The sequence below is a fragment of the Rhincodon typus genome, chromosome 11 (genome assembly GCF_021869965.1).
Source record: "Rhincodon typus isolate 14 chromosome 11, sRhiTyp1.1, whole genome shotgun sequence".
NCBI lineage: Eukaryota > Metazoa > Chordata > Chondrichthyes > Orectolobiformes > Rhincodontidae > Rhincodon > Rhincodon typus.
Window position 1 is genome coordinate 36,026,476 of NC_063342.1, and position 17,766 is coordinate 36,044,241.

Genomic DNA, 17,766 nt, shown 5'->3' on the forward strand with positions numbered 1-17,766 from the left:
TTGACAATCCAATATATTCTGTTCAGAAAATAAGCTTCCATGGGATGTCTACATTTAGTGAAGTTGTAGAATGCTCACATTTCAAATAACACACTAATGCACTTGTTTACCAGTTTAGAGTTAGAATGTCATTTATGAATGGAAATATAACCAGCTTTGTGCGTATGCCAATTTGAAAATATGATAAATTGATGAAAAGACATTTAGAGAAAAACTTAGTTCATTTAAAAGAAAAAGATTGTGATAAATACACAGAAATGTGAATACTTCATTCTGATTGAAGGAGGTTGGGCCGCCTTCAACAAAATAATTAAGTCACAAGGTTTGCTTTTAGACATTTTTGAATTCTGATTACAATAAAATATAAGTTCATGAAATTTTAGCAGAAGTTGTTTGTTTTACTGAGGCGAAACCCATTCAATGCTTTCTGTTGATGGGTGGGAATCATCACTGAGTGCGAGAAAGCTTTCTGAAAAAATGTATAAAAAACAATTCCTAATTATGGCAATATGTAAATTGAGGCAGGATGTAAAAATCCCATTCATGAGCTCTAACATTTTGCAACTTGATGAACTAATGCTAGCAAGAAAACGTTTCTTCAATAAAGAAAAACATTGGACTGCTAAATAATGCAATTCATTGGAATCTTAAAGGTATCCTACTTATCAAAGTAATTCATTTTCTAACTTCACAATTTCACAGTGTATAATGTATTAGAACATTTGATTATTTTAGATCAAATGCTCAGCATTAAACACATATGCATGTTTACAAAGTAGATACATTTATACTGTCAAATTAAAATCAATACTGCATTTCAACTGCAGAAGCAGGATGTCAAACAAATTTAATCTATTAGTCTTGACGCAGCTGTAACACTTCTGAATCAAAAGGCAGACAAGCCATCTTTCTGATGAGGCATTAAACCAAGACCATTAATGTCCTATCAAACTGACATAAAACAAGGACTCACAAACATTTTTGATGAGCCTCTGTTCACAGTTCAGCATCTCCTATATGCTCTATCTTTTCCTAAGAAACAGAACTTTTGGACAGAACAAAAGGATATTAACTTTTCAGTCAGCTTAAGACCTTTCAACTGCCTCCTCCCATCGACAAAAAAGGCTCTCTCACAAAAATATGCACAACTTACTCTTATGGCAGTTATGGGTAGCAAACTGCAAAAAATGTTTTCTTCAGTGATAGTCTGGATCATTTGACTTATTAGCTTTGAATACCAAAATAAAAAACGCATTTTAGATGGTTATATATTTGAACAAATCCATTTCTTTTCAGTTCTGAAAACAAAGTCAGTCACTGCCAAAATGAAAAGAATCAAAAACTCTATCATCCATAAAAATGGATACACTTTTGTCTCTGAAGATACTAAATCAGCCCAAATGCCAGAGGCAGTGGTAAATGCAGATACAGTTACAATATTTATAAGACATTTGACTAGGTATATGAATAGGAAAGGTTTAGAGGGATATAGGCCAAATGCAGTCAAGTGGGAGCAAAAGCAAAGTTGCTGGAGAAGCTCAGCAGGTCCGGTAGCATCTGTGAAGGAAAAAACAGAGTTAACGTTTCGGGTCCGGTGACCCTTCCTCAGAACTGGTGGTGGTTGGGAAACGTCAGTTTATATGCAGAAAATAGGGAGGTGGGTGGGGCAGGGAGTAAACAATAGGATACAGCCCAAAGAGACAGAAAGACAGTTGGACAGACAAAGGAGTTGCTAACAATCAGGCTGAGAGGGTGAATAGTTGTTAATGGGGACTGTTAGTGACTAACAACAGGGGGTGTGTAATGGCAGGCTACGTGGTAACAAGGCCTGGTGTGTGGGGTAAAGGGCTGGGACATGGGAGAGTTTAGGCCCTAAAATTATTGAACTCAATACGGACTCTGGAGGGCTGTAGGGTCCCCAGGCGGAAAATGAGGTGTTATTCCTCCAGCTTGCGTTGGGCTTCACTGGAACACTGCAGCAAGCCAGAGACAGAGATGTTGGCCTGGGAGCAGGGTGGTGCACTGAACTGGCAGGCAACAGGCAGTTCAGGGTCTTTTCTGCGAGCAGAACGTAGATGTTCTGCGAAGCCGTCGCCAAATCTACACTTCGTTTCCCCAATGTAGAGGAGCACACACTGTGAGCAGCAAATGCAGTCGACTAGATTGTGGGAAGTGCAGGTGAAGTGCTGCTTCACCTGGAAGGTATGTTTGTGCCCTTGAACACTGGGGAGGGGGGAGGTAAATGGGCAGGTGTTGCACCTTCAGCGGTTACAGGGGAAGGTGCTGTAGGGCTGTGGGGAGGTGTTGGGGGTGAAGGAAGTGTGGACCAGGGTGTCCAGAGGGAACGGTCCCTGCAGAAGGCGGATAAGGGAGGGGAGGGGAATATATGTCTGGTGGTGGCATCTCGCTGGAGATCTTCTGATGTGGATGCTGGTGGGATGGCAGGTGAGGATAAGGGGAGCCCTATCGCTGTTGTGGGAGGGAAGAGAAGGGGTGAGGGCAAAAGTGCGGGAGATGGGTCGGACCTGGTTGAGGGCCCTGTTGGCAACGGGGCTGGGGAATCCTCGGTTGAGGAAGAAGGTGGACATTTCGGAGGCTCCCTTATCGAAGTTGGCCTCATCTGAACATATGCGACAGAGATGGAGGAACTGAGAGAATGGGATGGAGTCTTTACAGGAAGTGGGTTGGAGGATGTATAGTCCAGGTAGCGGTGGGAGTTAGTGGGTTTGTAGTGGATATCAGTGGCCAGTCTATCCCCAGAAATGGAAAGAGAAATGTCGAGGAAGGGAAGGGAGCAGTCAGAGATAGACCAGTTAAGTGGGACTAGTTTAGTTTGGAAAACTTAATTGGCATGGATGAGTTGGACCGAACGGTCTGTTTCCATAATGAAAATTCAAATTCTTGTTGTTAGATTAGTACTAATTTGTTGATTGAGCTTTACCCATATGAAACTATAGCCATACAAAATATGCCTGTTATTGCAGAAATTTTTATTTCTCCATTGCCCCGAAAACCCCACGCCCCTGCTTTCTATTATGCAAAAGATGCAATCCACCAAACCTCCATCTCCCCTAGCTCTTCATTAGTTTCCAGTATCTGATGTTGGTTGGCAGGGAGAAGTGGTGAAGACCACATAAAATTACCAACTATCTCAGTATCCCAATCATTGCAACTTTGCTGAAGTAGACCAAAAAATACAAAGAAATGTCTTCAGATAGAAACAAGCAGACCAAAAAGCATTTGGAAATTTCTGAGATAAAAGATCCCATGACAATATTAGAAGAGGGGCAGACCTCCTGGTGTCCTGTTCAAACTGTATTCCTCATTCAAAATACCAAAATAGATGATCATTGCTCATTGCAAAACCAATTTGAACTCAAACTAGCTACCGTGTTTCCCCAACTTACAACTGTGATGCATTGAAAGTACTGCAATGGCTGAGAAGAGCATTATGATGTCCCAAGGTGATAAAGGCACTACATAAGTGGCAATGTCCTTTTATTTTTGCTGAACATGTTGAATAAAAGAATTCTGGGTAATACAAGATGTAGGATGCAAAAAAATTGTGGCTTATAAGAGCTGCTCCTTTTTTGAGGTCTTTTCAGTGTTGGGGCTGATTTCTGCACATTTTTGGAGCAGTAATTACTGTTTTATAAGCTGTTGCATTGTTCTGTAACTTTAAAAAAGGGATCGAAACATCAGCGCATTTTTAAAAAAATAAAGATTGTGCAGGGACCATGTGGGAAGTGAAACAAATGAGCAGTGAACCTGCCCAGCTGCGCCACTGAGCAGTGAACCTGCACAGCTGACTGCCTCCACTGTTTCGTTTCAAGTATCACTGGACATCGCAGTTTGTTCTAAGAAAAATAAGCAAACAGTGAAATTCAAGGGCTGACCTTGGAGAAACCTGCTGTGGGCAAGCTCACAGCAGGGGAACAGCTAAGTGGCTTTTTTTAAAATGTTTAACCTTACCTTTTTGTTAAAAATACAATTGAGAGTGGAGTATTTTTGATGACATGTTTTAGTGAGATTGGTTTTTGATTAAACTTCAAAAATATAAAACATAGATACTGAGTTATCCTGGAGCAGTGCTTTTACACCAAAAACTGCTATTTTCTGGGTCATAGATTGTTAGGGTGTGAAGATAGCATTTAGTAGAATGATGTGTTCTTCCTGTTGGATGTGGGAAATTAGGGAGAATTTCAATGTTACTGATGATTATGTCAGCAGGAATTGTGTTTGGTTGCAAACCCTATTGGATCGCAGTTTCAGGAAGGGAGGAAATGACAGATACAGTCAGGTAGGTGGGTTACCTCCAAGGAAGCGTAGAAGTGGGTAGGCAGGTCGAACAGGAGTCTCCTGTAGCTATCCCCATCTCATATGACTATGCTGTTTTGGAAGACGTAGGTGTGATGGGCTCTCAGGGTAACGTAGCACCGACAGCCAAGTTTCAGGTACTGAGACTGGCTCTGCTGTAACGAGGGGTATGTCAGGTTCCAAGCGATCAATTGTGATAGGGGACTCTCTAGTCAGAGACATGGACAGACATTTCTGCAGCTGACAACGAGAAATCAGAATGGTGTGTTGCCTGCCTGGTGTTAGGATAAAGGCTATCTTGGAGAGGGTGCAGAATATTCTGAAAGGGGACAGGGACCAGCCGGAGGTCATTGTACACATTGGAACGAATGACACAGGACAGGAAAAGGATGAGGTTCTGAAGAGAATATAGGAAATTAGGCAGGAATTCAAAAAGTAGATCCTCAAGGGTAGTAATATCTGGATTACTCCCGGTGCCACAAGCTAGCGACAGTATAAATAGAAGGATGGAGCAGATGGCTGTGTGTCTGATGAGCTGGTGCAGGGGAGAAGGATTCACATTTTAGAATCATTGGAATCTCTTCTGGCTTAGAAGTGACCTGTGCAAGAAGGACAGATTGCAGACTGATGCAGTTGGGAAAAGGTCCGGCTTACATTGTCAGTGCAGACAGAAACAAAGCAGAGAACAAGGTAGGACTTATAAATTAAACAGCATTCATTACAATGCAAGAGGCCTAACAGGTAAGGCATATGAACTCAGGGCATGGTTCGGAACACTGGACCAGGTTTTCATTGCAAACATAGAAACACGGCTCAGGAGTTGGTCAGGCCTGGCATCTTAATGTTCCAGGGTATAGATACTATAGGAAGGATAGAAAGGAGCAGCAACAGAGGAGGGGGAATGGCGTTTTTGATTAGGGATAACATTATGGCAGTATGTAGGGAGGATATTCCCGGGAATACGTCCAGGCAAATTATTTGGGTGGAACTGAGAAATAAAAAAGGGCTGATTAACTTATTGGGATTGTACTATTGGAGGCACCAATAGTCAGTGGGAAATTGAGAAGCAAATTGGTAAAAAGATCTCAGTTACCTGCAAGAATTATAGGGTGGTAATGGCTGGGGATTTTAACAAACAGACAGACTGGGACTGCCATAGTATCAAGGGATCAGATGGAGAGAAAATTTGTTAAGTGTGTACAAAAAAATTTACTGATTCAGTATGTGGATGTACCTACCAGAGAAGAAACAAAACTTGACCGACTCTTGGGAAATAAAGACAGGTGACCGAGTGTCAGTGGAGGAGCAATGTGGGGACAGTGACCATAATTTTATTACTTTCAAAACAGTAATGGAAAAAGGATAGACTGGATCTAAAATGTAAAGTTCTAAATTGGAGGAAGTCCAATTTTGATGACATTAGGGATATTTACAGCTAAAGGGATGGCTGGGAAGTGGGAAGCCTTCAAAAATGACATAACGAGAATGCAGGTATGGTATGTTCCTGTTAGGGTGAAGGGCAAAGCTGGTGGGTGAAGGGAATGCTAGATGACTACAGAAATTGAGGTTTTGGTCAAAAAGGAGGAGGAAGCAAATGTTAGGGAAAGACAGCAGGGACTGAGTGAATCACAAGATAAGTTTAAAGGCAGTTGGAGTATACTTAAGACGGAAATCAGGAGTGCAAAAAGGAGATATGAGACAGCTTTGGCAAAGTGGGTTAAGGAGAATACAAAGGGGTTCTGTAAAGACATTAAGGGCAAAAGAATAACAACGGAGAGAAAAGGGCCCCTTAAAGACCAGCAAGACCACCTATGTGTGGATCCGCAAGAGATGGGAGAGATACTAAATGAGTATTTTGTATCAGTGTTTATTGTGGAGAAGGATGTGGAAGCTCCAGAGCTTGGGGAAATAAATAACAACATCTTGAAAAATGTCCATATTATAGAGGTGGCGGTGCTAGAAGTTTAAAAACTCAAATGTGGATAGATCCCCAGGACCCTAGAACTTTGTGGGAAGCCAGGAAAGTGATCGCTAGGCCCCTTGCTGAGATATTTGTATCATCGAAAGCCACAGATGAGGTGCCAGAAAACTGGACACTGGTTAACACAGTGCCACTATTTAAGAAAGGTGACAAGGAGAAACCATGGAACTATAGACCAGTGGTGGGCAAATGATTGGAGGGATCTTGAGGGACAGGATTTACATGTATTTGGAAAGGCATGGACTGATTAGGGATATTCAACATGGCTTTGTGCATGGTAAATCATGTCTCACAAACTTAATTAAGTTTTTTGAAGAAGTAACAAAGAGGATTCATGAAGGCAGAGTGGTGGACGTGATCTATATGGACATCAGTAGGGCATTCAAAAAGGTTCTGCATGGTAGACTGGTTAGGAAGGTTAGATCACATGGAATACAGGCAGAACTATCCATACGGTAACACAGCTGGCTCAAAGGTCTGAAATAGAGTGGTGGAGGAGGATGGCTCCTCAGATTGGAGGCCTGTGACCAGCAGTGTGCCATAAGAATCGTTGCGGAGTCCACTACTTTTTGTCATTTATATAAATGATTTGGTTGTGAACACAGGAGGTATGGTTAATAAAAGTTTGTCGATGACACCAAAATTGGCGGTGTAGTTGACAGCCAAGAAGGTTACCTCAGAGTACAACGGGACCTTGATCAGATGGGCCAATAGGCTGAGGAGTGGAGAATGGAGTTTAATTTAGATAAATATGAGGTGCTGCATTTTGGAAAGGCAATCAGGACAGGACTTGTACATTTGGGAGTGTTGCTGAACAAAGAGATCTTGCAGTGCAGGTTCACAGTTCCTTGAAAGTAAAGTGGCAGGTAGACAGAATAGTGAAGGTGATGTTTGGTATGCTTCCCTTTATTGGTTAGTGCATTGAGTATTGGAGTTGGGAGGTCATGTTATGGCTGTATTGGACATTGGTTAGGCCACTTTTGGAATACTGCGTTCAATTCTGGTCTCCCTGCTATAGGAAGGATGTTGTGCAACTTGAAAAGGTTTAGAAAAGATTTACAAGAATATTGCCAGGGTGGGAGGGTTTGAGCTATAGGCTGAATAGGCTGGGCTGTTTTCACTCGAGTGTCAGAGGCTGAGCGAAACCTAAAGAAGTTTTTAAAATCATGAAGGGTATATAGAGGGTGAACATCCAAGATCTTTTCCCCAGGGTAGCAGAGTCCAAAACTAGAGGGGACAAGTTTAAGGTGAGAGGGGAAAGATTTAAAATGGACATAAGGGGCAACTTTTTCACGCAGAGGGTGGTGAATACATGGAAGGAGCTGCCAAAGGTGGAGGCTGGTACAACTGCAACATTTAAAAGGCATCTGGATGGGTATATGAATAGGAGAGGTTTAGAGGGGTATGGGCCAAATGCTGGCAAATGGGACTACTTTAATTTAGTACATTTGGTTGGCATGGACGAATTGATCAAAGGGTCTGTTTCCACTCTGAACAGCTCTACGATTTTATGACTCTATCATATAACAATGAACAACTTTGCCAACCACCTTTGCTAACTGTGTGCACATCAAAACAGAACTCAGTATTTTTTAATTATGTAACATCTAGTGACCAGCAGATGGTGCTAACATATTTATGAACATGAATAACCATACCAAAAATGGAAATTACTGGAGACCCTCAGCGGGTCTGGCAGCGCCTGTGGATAGAAAGTGGAGTTAATGTCTAGGATGCAGTGACCCTTGAAGACCCAAAACGTGGGGTCTACTTTCTCTCCACAGATGCTGCTGAGGTTCTCCAGTAAATTCTGTTTTTGTTTCATCCACAGTTCTTTGTTTTTTTGTTTACATACAACTGGAATATGCTTTTCCTAGCATTTGAAAATATAAAAGAGTGAAAGCAAAGAAGTGTTGCAGGGTCAAGATCTTGAAATATTTCATGCTAACAGCGCTGTAGGTGTACCCACAGTACTTGGATTGCAGCAGTTCAAGATGGTGGCTCACCATCACCTTCTCAAGAATAATTTAGGATGGGCAATAAATGCAGGTCGAACTAGGACTGTCACATCCCATTTACAAGTAAGCGAGACAGTACTTCAACTTTTAAAAATAACTTCTCCAGGACTGAAAATGCAGTGCCTCAATCATATTCAAATCATAATCATACTCCATGAAGTCTTCATTCAGCATTTATATTGTACTTAGGTTGCAACATGACTATAAAACAGGCATTGCCCTTTCACATCATTTATTTGGCTGCAACAAGTCTGAATATACAGGTGTCAGTGAAGACACACTGAATTCCAAATTATCGTGCACTTTAACAATTTGATTTTTTTTAAAGAGGCCGCTTGGTTGAATTATTTATGCTTTATTGATAATTACTTAAAATGATGAAAAATTTGTTCAGACAATTTCACTTCGCAATTGTATCTGGGTATATTAAAATTATTGTTGCTCTACAAATCAGTATGAAGTAGAAAATAATTGCACAGAAACATAGAAAAGAGGAGGAATAGGCCATTCAGCCCTGCAAGCTTGCTGTAACATTCAATATGATCATCGTTGATCATCCAACTCTGTATCATCTTCCCACTTTTTGTCCACATCCTTTGATCTCTTTAGCCCTAAGAACTTGAACTATCTCCTTGAAAATATTCAATGTTTGGCCTCAACCGCTTTCTCTGGCAGAGAATTCCACAAGCTCACTGCTCTCTGGGTGAAGAAATTCCTCCCCTTCTCAGTCCTAAATGGCCTACCCCACATCCTTAGATTGAGATCCCTGGTTCTAGATTCCGTGATTATCGGAAGCACCCTTCCTGTGTTTACAGTGCTAGTCCTGTTAGATTTTTACAGGTTTTTGAAATTACCCCTTGTTCTTCTAAATGCCAGTGAATATAGTCCTAATCAATGTCTCTCTTGATACTGCCATCCTAGGAATCAGTGTGGTAAACCTCTATTGCAATCCCTCCATAACAAGAGCATCTTCCTTAGATAAGGAGGCCAAAACTGCACACAGTATTCCAGGTGTGATCTCCCCAAGGCCATTCACAACTGCAGCAAGACATCCATGTTTCTGCACTCAAATCTTCCTGCTATGAAGTCCAACATACCATTCATTTCTTCACCACCTCCTACACCTGCATGAATTTTCTGCGACTGCTGTACAAGAATACTCTGGTCTCATTTCACCTCCCCATTTTTGAGGCTATCGCCATTCAGATAATAATCTGCGTTTCTGTTTTGCCACCAGAGTAGATAACTTCACATTGGACATCCAACCTTCCATCCACTGATTCCATCCGTACTTCTCACTGCCTCGGAAAAGTAGCCAACATAACCAACCCTCCTACTCTGGTTATAATCTCTTCCAAAGTCTTCCGTTGGGCAGAAGATACAAAACCTGACATACAAAGACCAACAGATTCAAGAACAGCTTCTTCCCTGCTGTTGTCAGATTTCTGAATGGACCTTTCAAATTTAATGTTGACCTCTCTCTTTGTGCACCTTCTCTGCAGCCGTGTTCACTGTTCTATTATTGCACTTCGTATGGTGTGATCTGCCTGCACTACACACAAAACAAATCTTTTCAATGTACCTAGGTACATGTCACAATAATAAATCAAATACATCCTATTTCATCTGCCATGCATAAAACTACTCACTCAACTTATCCAAATCACAGTGAAGCATTGTGGGATCCTCCTTAAAGTTCACCCTCATAACCAGCTTTGTGCTGTCTGCAAATCTGGAGCTATTACATTCTGATGAAGGGTCTAGGCCCGAAACGTCAGCCTTCCTGCTCCTATGATGCTGCTTGGCCTGCTGTGTTCATCCAGCTCTACACCTTGTTATCTCAGATTCTCCAGCATCTGCAGTTCCTATTTATCTCCGCTATTACATTCAGTTCCTTTACCTCAATCAATAATACATATTGTGACTATCTGGGATCCAAGTGCTGATCCCTGCGGTACTCTGCTAGTCACTCGATGCCACTCAGAAGATTACCCATTTATTCCTTCTCTTTCTTTTCAGTCTGCCAACCATTTCTCTATACATGTCAGTACACTACCCTTAATCTCATGCATTTTGACACGCTAATCTCTTATGTAGGGCCTTATCAAATGCCTTCTGAAAGATCAAGTAAAATGGACCTCCACTTACCAACTCCACTGGTTACATCCTTCAAAAATTCTAATAGATTTATGAAGTATGATTTCCTCTTCATAAATGCATGTTGACTATGTCCAATCCTGCATGTTTCCTTTTAAGTGTTTTGCTAATTAATCTTTTATGATGGACTCGTGCATCTTCCCCACCACCAATGTCAGGCTAACTGGGCTATAATTCCCTGCTTTCTCTCTACCTCCTTTTTTAAAATTGTGAGGTTGCATTAGACACTTCTAATCTACAGGAACACAGTCTATGAGAATCTTGAAAGATGATCACCAATGCAACCACTATTGCAAGGGTCACTTCCTTAAAATACTCTGGGGTGGAGATTATCCACCCCGAGGATCTATCAGTCTTTAATCTCATCAGTTTCCCCAAAACCATTTCCATACTAATATAGCTTTTATGGAGTTCTTCTCTCTCACTAGACCGTGTTCCCCAATGTTTTTGGGACATCATTTGTGGCCTCTTTTGTGAATGCAGAACAAATTATATATATTTAATTGGTCTGCTATCTCTTTGTTCCCCAGTATAACTTCCCCTAAATCTGACTGCAAAAATGATACATTTGTCTTCACTGATCTTTTTCTCTACACATACCTATGGAAACATTTACAATCAGTTTGTTCGCTCTTCACACGCTTACTCTCGTACTCTATTTGCCCTTTTTAACAAGTGCTTTGTCTTCTTTTGTTAAAATCTAAACTGCTCCTAATCCGCAGGTCTGCTGCTCTTTTTGACCAATCTGTATACCTGTTCCTTGAATCGAACACTGTCCCTAATTTCCCTTGTTAGCTGTGGCTGGACCACCTTTCTGGTTTTATTTTTGTTACAGACAGGAATGAACGGTTGTTGCAATTCCTCCATACACTGTTTAAATGTTTCCTATCCACTAAAATTCCTTTAAATTATCCTCCCTAATCTATCGTTGCCAGCTCACACTTCATACCACCAGTCTCCTCTATTTATATTCAGGGCCCTAGTCTCAGAATCAACTGTGTCACTCGTTAATGAAGAATTCTATCATATTATGGTCACACTTCCCCAGGGATCCTCATACAGCTAGACTGCCAATTATTCCTTTCTCATTAAACAATACCCAGTATATATGTCCTCTAGTTGGCTCCTTGATCCAGTGATCCAGATAACCAAAAAAAGAGCATTAGCTAATAGCAAACATATCACTGTATCTCCAAGATCTAAAGAAGAAAACAGAAATAGGTTTTTAATAATGTTGGTTGGGAGCTTTTGTTTTATTATTTCATGGGATGGGACGGACTACATTTGTTGTCCATCAGAACATGGTAGTAAGCTGTCTTCTTGAACCACTAGATCTATCTATGACTGTATGGCACTAGTTACACCCACAATACTGTTAAAAAGTCCTCTGCAACAAGTCATGGGGGACAAAAGAAAAGACTAAGTTGCTTACTTTAATGTTTCAGCCAAGAAGAAACTTTGTTGCACGTCATCATAGGTTGGAGATGAAGAATAGACATCTTTAACACCTGAAAATCCCCCGATTACCCTGCAATACTTGTCAATAGCCTGAAAATAGAAGCACACTCATCAAAAGACCGTTAGACACTTGCTTTACATTTTTTTTTAAAAGATGTTTGCTGTAATAGGATGTATTGTATCAACTAAAAGCCTCTGCTGGCTAGGAGCTAGAAATGAACCATGTATTCACTATAAACAAATCCAGGATCATATTAGAACAACTGGCAAGAAATTGTAACAATGTTTCTCTAAAAAACCAGTCATTGTGAGCATATTAAACATTCTTTCATTAGAAACACAATTCAGTCTTAACATTCTTGTAAATCATTAAAAAGGATCAATTATCTTTATCATATCGGAATAATTGTAATTAATTTTATAATTATGAATTCAACTTAACTGCTAATTGAAGAAGTTTAAGTAAACTTCAACTGCCTGAGTTATAATTAAATTTTAGTTTTGGAGGAAAAGCTGCCTGCAATGTTTATAAATTGCTGCGAAAAGTTCACTAATATAGTGAAGCTATAATATTTCTTCCAACTGAGTATAGGAGTTGGGAGGTCATGTTGCAGCTGTACAGGACATTGGTTAGGCCACTTCTGAGATACTGCGTTCACCTCTGGCTTACTTGCTATAGAAAAGATGGTGTGAAACTTGATAGGTTCCGGAAAAGATTCACAAGCACGTTGCCAGGTTTGGAGGGTTTGACCTATAGGGAGAGGCTGAATAGGCCGGGGCTTTTTTCTCTGGAGTGTCAGAGGCTGAGGGGTGACCTTATAGAGGTTTATAAAATCATGAGGGGCATGGATAGGGTGAATAGCCAAGGTCTTTTTCCCAGGGTAGGGGTGTCCAAAATTAGAGGGCACAGGTTTAACGTGAGAGGGGAATGATTTAAAAGGGACCTAAGGGGCAACTTTTTCATGCAGAGGATGGTGCGTGTATGGAATGAGCTGGCAGAGGAAGTGATAGAGGCAAGTACAACTGAAACATTTAAAAGACACCTGGATCAGTACGTGAATAGGAAGGGTTTAGAGGGATATGGGCCAAATACTGACAAATGGAACTAGATTAATTTAGGGTATCTGATCAGCATAGACGAGTTGGACCAAAGGGTCAGTTTCTATGTTGGATAATTCTACGACTGACTCTAAGTATGTCTCATCTGTACTAATAAACGAATAGTATAAACAATTTATCATTGTTTCGTAGGGACAATGCTCAGTATATACTTAATACATTACAGTTCAAGCTTGGTTTGTTCATAAGAACACAAACTAAAATCAAAATAACTGCAAAGGTTCCATTGTTTCTGAAGTCAGAGATGGTCTTGTTTCCAGATATCATCAAATATGAAAGGATCAATGCAGATCATGAGCTGTGCTGTAGCCTTTTTGAGTATTGCTTGCTCTGAAAATGAAGCTCTTTAATTAATAATGTCACAAGTTAATGCCTTTTCTGTCACAACACAGTAAACTTAAAATAATTTTAATCACGATGGCGAAGTTTGCAGCACCTCAAACGTCTGCAAGATATATGTCATTTGTTATTGACTTATCTTCAAGCCAATACAGCTACATTTTGAAGACAAAGGAGTTGCATTTATCTACAGCAGCAGCCATTGTTTAGCAACTAAAATTGGCCCTGTGACGCAATGCTGATTTATTCACTTGTTGGACATGTTGTTTCTTTTCCCCTTTGGAAAAGCAGATACTTGCTCCGACATTGATTACTGTTCTATGATATCTTTGTCACTACTGGACCAGAATAGGTTTCTACTTGCACTTTAAAAAGCTGTGTTCCTGAAGAATGGTTTTGCAATTCAGAATCTGACAATGGTGCAAGAAAGAGGGGAAGTTAGGAATTTTAGAAAATGGAGGGTGGATTTATTCCAAGGGTGTGTTTTTTCTGTTGTTAAAAAAGCACAAGTGCTTTTTCACCACTTTTGATTCTAAAATCTGCACTTTGAAAGTAATCCAACTGAAGAACATGCTTACTTCAAAAAGCTAATGTCTTATAATCAACAAAGTGACTGAATATGCAAATGTAAAAAGTCATTAACAAGGTACTTATTCCTTAGGTTATAAGCTCCCACAAAAAAGAGTCAACTACAAGGTGTAGGCTCTGTCATCCCAAAAGGCTTTTAAGAAGTGCAAGTTTGTGTAGATAGTACATCCTACAATGAACCAAGGGAAAGTGCAGGAGTGAGAGGAAGAATGAACGTGAGGGAGCAGTGTAATAAGTTTGACAATATAAATGACTCATATGAACAAGGTGGTTCTATAGTGCAGCAAGAAATGGTGGCATTGTCAACAGTGAAGAAGGTTTCCTAAGATTATGAAAGGATCTTGATCAAGTGGGTCAATGGGCTGAAAGATGGCAGATGGAGTTCAATCTGGATAATTGCAAGGTGTTGCATTTTGCAACAAGGAGGGTAGGGCTTATACAATTAATGATAGGGCCTTGACAGTGCTGTGGAACAGAGAGACCTAGGGGTGCAGGAGTATAAATCTTTGAAGTTTGCATCACATATAGACAGGGTGGTTAAAAACACATTTGGCACGCTTGCCTTCATTGCTCAGTCCTTTGAGTACAGGAGTTGCAAAGTCATGTTGAGGTTGTACAGAACTTTGGTGAGGCCTCTTCTGGAATACTGTGTCCAGTTCTAGGAAAGATATTATCAGGCTGGGGGAGCGGGGTGGGGGGGTGTGTTCAGAAGAGATTTACCAGGATGTTGCCGGGTATAGAAGATTTGAGTTATGAAGAAAGGCTGGGACTTTTTCCACTGGAGTGTAGGAGGTTGACAGTCGACTTTACAGAAGTTTATAAAATAATGAGGAGTATAGATAGAGTTTGTAGTAGATGTCTTTTCCCTGAGATGGGGAATTTCAAGACTCGGGGCCACATTTTTAAGGTGAGAGGAGAAAGATTTAAAAAAAGACACTGGGGCAAATCTTTCACACAGAGGGTGATTTGCATGTGGAATGAACTTCCTGAGGAAGCGGTGTATGTGGCTATAATTACAACGATTAAAAGACTCGGAGACAGCAAGTACTGCAGATGCTGGAGTCAGAGGAACACAGCAGGTCAGGCAGCATTAGAGGAACAGGAGAGTTGACATTTCGGGGCGGGACCCTTCATCATCGAAATGTTGACTCTCCTGCTCCTCTGATGCTGCCTGACCTGCTGTGTTCTGCCAACTTCACACCGTATTGACAATGCTTAAAAGACATTTTGATAAGTACATGAATAGGAAAGTTTGGAGGGATATGAGCCAACAGCAGGCAGGTGGGGCTAGTTTAGTTTGGGATTATGCTCGGTATGGACTGGTCAGACCGAAGGTGCTGTTTCCGTGCGAAATGACACTATAAACCATGAAGTCACAACAGACCATAGGCATTATGCTTCGAGGGAGCTATGCAATTAGTGCAACTCTTGTACATTTAGCCAATTACTGGCCCATACAGATGAGTGCAGTTATATCCCAATTTTTATGCAAAGTGGGAGGTATTAATGCACCAAAATTACATTCTTGAGTGGTACTTTATAAAGTCAGTGTCACCCAATAATTATTCTGCCTCCATTTTGACATTACGCACTTCTCACCTGAGCTGCTTCCCAGCCCCACTGTCTATACTTGGGGTCATGCGTGAATCTCCACATGTACCAGTATGTTTCTATCACTTCTGGACGGAGGATGTAGTACTTCTCATTTTGCCTCAGTGCCACTGCCTCTGTTCCACCATCAAATTTGAATGCTTCAGGGCCCAACTTTAGTACTGTTTGAAATAAAAGAAGGAGATGGAACAAATTGTGAACAAAGCATCACAGAAGATGAGCACATCAAAAACATTCTCAACACGATCTCAGAATTTTCAGGTTTTAAACATTCTTTCATAAAATTGGTTAAAATTTATCAGATAAATTTCCACTGTGATGAACACCTTTATACAGAAGACCCTATCTTTATTTTCTGATGTAGACGACCAGCATTTCAGAGGCTTTTTTGTACTACTTTTCAAAATTGCAATTTTTTTTTATTAGTAAAAGAATTTGACCAAATGTCTGGGAGAAAAACAATTAGAATTTGCACAACTTTCACAGCATAAATGAATGTCAAGGCTCTGGAATGCCCTCAGACAATATAACAAATATTTTAACAGATAAAGAGGACCCTGCCAGCTGGGTTAGGGAAACTTTCACCAGAAATATCAATCATCTGATGTGCTTTACTAATTAAAAACAGCACCACTGCATTGTCTTTGCTTTATGCATGATGTTGATTGATCCTAATAGTTCACTAGACCATCCATGAAAAAGCATGTGCAAAACCTAGTAGAAGTAAAACTCTCAGCTCGTACCAACCCTTATCTGACTTCGATAAGCCAGTCTTTAAAAATATTGCTCAAAACAAGCTTAGGAGTCTGTCTTAATCTCAACTATAGTAATGGTAATTTCCCCTGCATGAAGTCCGACTATCTTATGTTCTTCAGTATGTTGGTATAGCTGAATATTTCACTTTTCAATAACGTAAAACATGTGCGAAACAATAGCAGCCCACTGTTATCTGAACAAGACATCCAGGTTTTTTGATTGTGCCTCTATATGTGCCACTTAAAGTATTTCAAAGGTGATTGAGAAAACACTATGCCAGATAAAGGCAGACATAAATTGGAAAACTGTTTTCTTTCAGGCAAAACGACACAGCAACATTACAGAAACGCACACTCGTCCTATGTTAACGCTGCCTTCTTCTCAATGAAACAGTTTGATACATATTAATCAAACCCACCAAACTATATATTCGATACTGAGATAGCAGGAACTGCAGATGCTGGAGAAAGCGAGACAACAAGGTGCAGGGCTGGATGAACACAGCAGGCCAAACAGCATCATAGGAGCAGAAAGGCTGACGTTTCAGGCCGAGACCCTTCATCAGAAAAGGGGGAGGGGAAGGGGGTTCCGAAATAAATAGAGAGAGTGGGAGGCGGATAGAAGATGGATAGAGGAGAGGATAGGTGGAGAGGAAACAAACAGGTCGAAGAGGCGGGGATGGAGCCAGTAAAGGTGAGTGCAGGTGGGGAGTCAGGGAGGGGATAGGTGGGAGGAACAACAGGTTAGGGAGGCAGGGACGAGCTGGACTGGTTTTGGGATGCGGTAGGGGGAGGGGAGATTTTGAAGCTTGTGAAATCCACATTGATACCATTGGGCTGCAGGGTTCCCAAGCGGAATAGGAGTTGCTGTTCCTGCAACCTTCGGGTGGCATCGTTGTGGCACTGCAGGAGGCCCAGGATGGACATGTCGTCTGAGGAATGGGGGGGAGTTGAAATGGTTCGCGACTGGGAGGTGCAGTTGTTTATTGCGAACCGAGCGTAGGTGTTCTGCAAAGCGGTCCCCAAGCCTCCGCTTGGTTTCCCCGATGTAGAGGAAGCCACACCGGCTACAGCGGATGCAGTATACCACATTGGCAGATGTGCAGGTGAACATCTGCGGTTGCAGGGAAAAGTGCCGGGTGTGGTGGGGCTGGAGGGGAGTGTGGAGCGGACAAGGGAGTCACGGAGAGAGTGGTCCCTCTGGAAAGCAGATAAGGGTGGGGAGGGAAAGATGTCTTTGGTGGTGGGGTCGGATTGCAGATAGCAGAAGTGTCGGAGGATGATGCGTTGGATCCAGAGGTTGGTGGGGTGGTACGTGAGGACGAAGGGGATTCTTTTTTGGTTCTTATTGCGTGGACGGGGTGAGAGGGATGAGTTGCGGGAGACATGGTTGAGGGCTTTCTCGACCACTGAGGGGGGGGGA

The 17,766-nt window shown here is 41.4% G+C and overlaps 1 protein-coding gene across 2 annotated transcripts in view; it reads right to left on the reverse strand.

Annotated features, from left to right (window-relative positions):
• Window positions 1–17,766, reverse strand: part of man1a2 (mannosidase, alpha, class 1A, member 2) — a 122,826-nt gene that overhangs the window by 4,539 nt on the left and 100,521 nt on the right. For both annotated transcript variants that reach the window (XM_048603235.1, XM_048603234.1), the window contains 2 exons: window positions 15,577–15,749; window positions 11,906–12,021 (listed from right to left, as the gene is read on the reverse strand). In XM_048603235.1, coding sequence (XP_048459192.1) covers window positions 11,906–12,021; window positions 15,577–15,749 — 289 coding nt within the window. The remainder of the gene's footprint in view (window positions 1–11,905; window positions 12,022–15,576; window positions 15,750–17,766) is intronic.